The sequence below is a fragment of the Rhagoletis zephyria genome, unplaced genomic scaffold (genome assembly GCF_001687245.7).
Source record: "Rhagoletis zephyria isolate East Lansing unplaced genomic scaffold, Rhagoletis_zephyria_1.1 Rzeph_scaffold_04642, whole genome shotgun sequence".
Taxonomy (NCBI): Eukaryota; Metazoa; Arthropoda; class Insecta; order Diptera; family Tephritidae; genus Rhagoletis; species Rhagoletis zephyria.
The window spans coordinates 9,753-15,752 of NW_016161725.1; the positions used below are offsets into that span (position 1 = coordinate 9,753).

Genomic DNA, 6,000 nt, shown 5'->3' on the forward strand with positions numbered 1-6,000 from the left:
CACAACTAACTAAATTTTTGTATTGCCTAAAACGATGTGGGGACTTATGCATCATAATCAATCAAAAAGTTAATTTTGGATTTTAGTTAGTTGCGGCTTTTTGTATTTCAGCTACGATGTGCGTTAAGCCCTTTCCATACTATAATAACGGNACCATAAGCTATCAAATCTGTTTTGTTGTTCCATTCCATGCGCTCAATGTGTTTTGATATATTTTTTGAGGCGAATGAACGCAAATTTCTCACATATATATCGCTAATACTATTTTAAGAGGGCTTATTTCACATTGTCGCTGAAGTGCAAAAACCACAACTAACTAAACTTTTGTATTGCCTAAAACGATGTGGGGACTTATGCATCATAATCAATCAAAAAGTTAATTTTGGATTTTTAGCTAGTTGCGGCTTTTTGTATTTCAGCTACGATGTGAGTTAAGCCCTTTCCATACTATAATAACGATATATTACATGCCAAGTCCCCCTCCTCAATAGATATAAAATTCACCTTGAATTAATTCTTATTTAATATGTGAACTTGGTTGTCGACTTAGTTACATATCATTTCATCTTTATTCCGATGCGTGCTAATTTTGACAATTTACACAAAATTAAAATAAATGTTTTTGTTTTCGCGCTAAAAGACTAATAAAAAGAAACACGGAACTTAAGAATAATAAGTTTTATAAAAAAAAAAATAATTATACTTTTCTAAGAAAAAGTACAAAAAAACCAGCGATGCATCGAATTTTTCAACAANATTAAAATAAATGTTTTTGTTTTCGCGCTAAAAGACTAATAAAAAGAAACACGGAACTTAAGAATAATAAGTTTTATAAAAAAAAAAATAATTATACTTTTCTAAGAAAAAGTACAAAAAAACCAGCGATGCATCGAATTTTTCAACAAACCTTTGACAAATAATATTCGATAGTTACATAATTCTTACCTAATTAAAGGTAATCTTTTAAATATACCTACTATTATCTTACTCTTTGACTTTAAATTACGAAAGAAGGTCGACGTAGGGGACAGTCTTAACGTAGCATCTCCACAGGCAAAAAAATGTTGGCTAAAATTTTTTGTTTGCCAGATATACGTTTTATCGGCGCACCTGCACAATATTCGCATTCGCAAAAGCTCCGCATTGATTATTGCGAATGCGAAAGCGAATGTGAATGTTAAAATTTATGCGAAAGTTCCGCGGTTGCGAATGCGAATGCGAATATTCGCAACAACCTTGATGGAAACAGCTGTTTTCTTTTACTGAAGCGAATTAAACTAGACAAGAAGTGTTTGTGCACTTTTTCAAACCGCATTCATGTTTTCACAACGCTTTGAAATGTCGGTTCGAGTGAATACGATAAATTTTTCGAAGACGCATTAAAACTCTGTTTATAAATGTGGTTTCAAATTAAACGCATGCGTTGAAACCGTTTTCAAGCAACGTATAATGGGGTAAGAAATCGCCTCTACATAGAACGTGAAGTGAATAGTTCTACGCCACCGAATACATTTATTTATGAGCATGAGGACACGGCGAGACAGTTCCAAGACGTCCTTAAACAAGCTTTTGAAGAAGTCTCAAGGGGGTGTCCCTTGGTGGAACGATTCTCTCNAATTTTTCGAAGACGCATTAAAACTCTGTTTATAAATGTGGTTTCAAATTAAACGCATGCGTTGAAACCGTTTTCAAGCAACGTATAATGGGGTAAGAAATCGCCTCTACATAGAACGTGAAGTGAATAGTTCTACGCCACCGAATACATTTGTTTATGAGCATGAGGACACGGCGAGATAGTTCCAAGACGTCCTTAAACAAGCTTTTGAAGAAGTCTCAAGGGGGTGTCCCTTGGTGGAACGATTCTCTCGGGAAAATTAGGAAAAAAGCCAGGAAACTCTTAAATAGGGCAACTTCGACAGGCGACTGGACCGCCGACAAGTCAGCCCTAACCGCTAGTAAAAAGATAAGAGAAACTTATTGACTTTCACATAAGGGATAACTTTCTCAAGAATAAGCCTCTATGTGAGAGTCAACGGATTCAAGGCTTACGGATAGTCATCTACGTTGTTGGCGGGCATAAAGACACTTTTTGCTTCAGAGTGCAACCTGTGCTCAGATTAACGGAAGACTGGTGTGCTGCAAAGGGATTGTCAATACATACACTGAAGTCCACCGTTGTCCCATTTGCCAAAAGAAGGAAAATTAACTTGACTAGACCCATCTTGGCAGAGACAGAAGTTGAGTACTCAGAAGAGGCGAAGCACCTTTCCAACGGATGCCCTAGGCGTGGTTACAGGCATTACTTCGCTGTCTATTCCGATTGAAAAGGAGGCCTGCGGGAGGCATACGGCTACCCAATGTAATCAGCATGAAAAGTGGGGATCTTTGGGGTCACTTGGAGGCCATTTCTGGATGATCCCGCTATCATGTTCACAGATGCTACCGAAGTTATCCTTTGAAGCAATAATATCTATTATAGGAAAAAGGGTCCCAAGTATGGTATACCGATGGACCGAAGGTGGACGAGGGGAGTACTGGGACAGGCATGCTTGAACCAAGATGCCAAAAAAGTCTGTCAAGGGTGTCATACCCAACCACATTCCAGGTGGAAGTCTTCACAATCGAAGTCTGTGTTCGAGAATATCTTCGGAGAATGACTAACGGGGCCAGAATAAATATTATGTCGAATAGTCAGGCAGCACTAAAGACCTTATCGTTGAAACACAATCCCGACGAACCGCGAATTTTTGCCCAGTAGAGCGACGACGACAGCAACAGAACAATTAAAACTTTTACAAACAACAAGATTATAAGTTTTTAACAAAAACTAATACAGTATTTTTCAATTTCGATTCAAAAACCTGAGAATATTTAACATATTGCCACAAAGGATCGTATTTTGCCGCTACCGCCAGCGACGACAATAGAAATAAGTGTGTTTAAATTTTTACAGCGAACATTCGCGGCGAAAAATTCGCCGTTCGCCGGCTTTGTGTTTCAGCGGTTAGACTCACTTAGAAGGACATCAAGGCGTCTGGAAAGCCTAGGAGCCCGTAATAGAGTAACGCTGTGGCGGATCATTGGCATGAAGGGATTGAAAGCAACGAAAGGGCTGGCTGTCTTGCAAAACTGGGAATCCAAATGCGCATGCATGGTCCCGTGCGTTTCTGCGGCACATCTAACNGGATAGTCATCTACGTTGTTGGCGGGCATAAAGACACTTTTTGCTTCAGACTGCAACCTGTGCTCAGATTAACGGAAGACTGGTGTGATGTAAAGGGATTGTCAATACATACACTGAAGTCCACCGTTGTCCCATTTGCCAAAAGAAGAAAAATCAACTTGACTAGACCCATCTTGGCAGAGACAGAAGTTGAGTACTCAGAAGAGGCGAAGCACCTTTCCAACGGATGCCCTAGGCGTAATTACAGGCATTCCTTTGCTGTCTATTCCGATTGAAGAGGAGGACTGCGGGAGTATCCTATGGCTACCCAATGTAATCAGCATTACAAGTGAGGATCTTTGGGGTCACTTGGAGGCCATTTCTGGATGATCCCGCTATCATGTTCACAGATGCTACCGAATTTATCCTTTGAAGCAATAATATCTATTATAGAATAAAGGGTCCCAAGTATGGTATACCGATGGACCGAAGGTGGACGAGGGGAGTACTGGGACAGGCATGCTTGAACCAAGAAAAGTCGCCTCTCGCCGGCTTTGTGTTTCAGCGGTTAGACTCACTTAGAAGGACATCAAGGCGTCTGGACAGCCTAGGAACCCATAATAGAGTAACGCTGTGGCGGATCCCTGGGCATGAAGGGATTAAAAGCAACGAAAGGGCTGGCGGTCTTGCAAAACTGGGAATCCAAATGCGCATGCATGGTCCCGTGCGTTTCTGCGGCACATCTAAAGGGTACACTGCAAAACTGCTTAGGATTTGGGAAGAGTCTCAAAAGGAACGAGACAATCAAAGAAATTCATAACTCCTTCAAGGAGGAACTTAGAAAGACTCCTTAAAGTTAGCCAGGAGTTTCTTAGGACTCTTGCTGGCTATCTGACATGACACTGCTAGTTAAGGTATAATTCAAAGAAAATGGGGCTTTCTCTAGGACCGACTGCAGGTTTTGTTGGCTTGTGGAGGGGAGACCTCAGAGCGCATTCTTTGTGACTGCCCATGGGCCAAATGCCTCTCGCATTTTCTCACTCATATGCTACTTTTTTCAAATTTGCGTTTTTTTTTATTTATTTTTCCATCACTTACCGTACGCCATTCTGCAACTTTCGATTATCGCCAACTTCCCAACCACCATTTGGCCGTTGCATTGCCACCGGCGCTGGTGTCGCATAATGCCATTGCCGATAGTATGAATCATAAGCAGAGTTTTGTGCAGCACGACCTTCGCTTGCACTTTGTTGCTCGCTTGGAACATATTCATTATCGCCTGCAGCACTCTCATCTTCATCACCATCATCATAGTAACGCTGCTGTTCATAAGGACGTCGATCCACACCCACTTCACCGCCGCCGTCATCTGAAGCGCCCTCTAGCTCGTCCGCTTCATACTCCGCTGCCGGCCGCTCATAGTAGGGATCCTGAAAGTTGGTTGGTGGTGCACCAAAGTTGTCCTGTCGACGCCCGAGTGTTGGTAGACTTTCAGCGTGTACGACAACTGGTCGCTGCTCTTCATAGTAGCCACGATTAATGGTTGTGTGATTATTATCGGTTTGTTTATCTTCATTTGTGCCCACCTCACGTTTGTTTTGGTGTTGGTGTTGCTGTTGCTGTCTTATTGTTGTTGTCAGCAGCTTTCCTGTATCATTTGTTTGCGGAAATTTTTTCACTGCACCAAGGCCACCGTACTGTGATCCTCCTTCATTCACAATTATTTCCACTACTTCGGCATCTACTTCATTTTCAGCTTCGTCAGCGAAGCGTAAAGCACTCGCTTTGTCGTCCTGCATTTGAGTGAAGGCAAAGGCGGTAATTGAGAATACAAAAACTAAAGCGAAGCTACAGAGTAAGCATCCGACGGTGGGCTTCAACGTTTTGTTGTTTTTGAGTGTGTCACAAGGCATTTTGAGTTTTTTTTTCTGAATTTTTTCACAATTTTCCTTTTACAAAATTTGGAAGTGGTGTGTTTTTCCCCCTTTTCTCGGTTAACGAAAAGTCCGCTTGCAAAAAAAAAGAAGTAATTTACACACACAGAAAATCACTCATTTTTAATTGCACCACTGTACCGTTGCTTCCTTTTACCGATCAGTCTGAATGTCAAATTTTAACTGTCCTAAAGTGCAACAGCAAGCGTTCTTGGCACCGTCCTGTTAACCGACACACACACACACACACACACACAAACAAACAAAACTCCGAAGCAATACAAACTATGTAGATCTTTGAGTAGAAATTTATGCTAAAAAGGAACCACCGATAAATACGTACATATTTATGCACATAAGAAAATTCAGCCCATCGACTTATTGAAATTTCAGAGCAGCTACTTTTTATCTAGAACAATCATCACATGGCCGCCATGGCCTAACAATTATCATTTACTTGTTCATTTGTAGTCTGGTAAACCGAGCATTGGCTATAAGACGCTAATTGCTACAGCTCGTGCTAACAACAACAAAATAACAGTAGTGATCAACACCTTCAAATGTTTACTACCTTTTGCTGTCAACTGTGCTACTGCTCCAATTTTAAGTATATACTACATATTGAAGTATATACATAAGTATGGACATTAGACCGAAACAGCTTACAAGGAAAAAAAGTTCGCTGTACTTTGAAGTATTTTTGCAAGGTTTTTTTTTTGAATAGTTCTGCTGGAATAATCAAAATATTTCCTTAATGAAGAAAAATATCGAATTTTCTTTCAAATCGAAATACTTCCTTAGTCAATTCTTAATAATTTTTGGCAAAAATGATAAATGACAAAGTCGGCCATTAAAAAAAAATCGTGTCATTACATTAAAAAAATAGTCATAAAGTTCATTTCC

General features: G+C 40.3%; 1 protein-coding gene across 1 annotated transcript; it reads right to left on the reverse strand.

The window, feature by feature from the left end:
* Positions 1 to 4,261: 4,261 nt before the first annotated feature.
* LOC108371011 (uncharacterized) lies at positions 4,262 to 5,076 on the reverse strand (the record flags this gene model as incomplete). Its single annotated transcript, XM_017626484.1, has 1 exon — positions 4,262 to 5,076. A coding segment is annotated over exon 1 (815 nt), but the record flags the coding sequence as incomplete, so codon positions are not given.
* Positions 5,077 to 6,000: the final 924 nt, after the last annotated feature.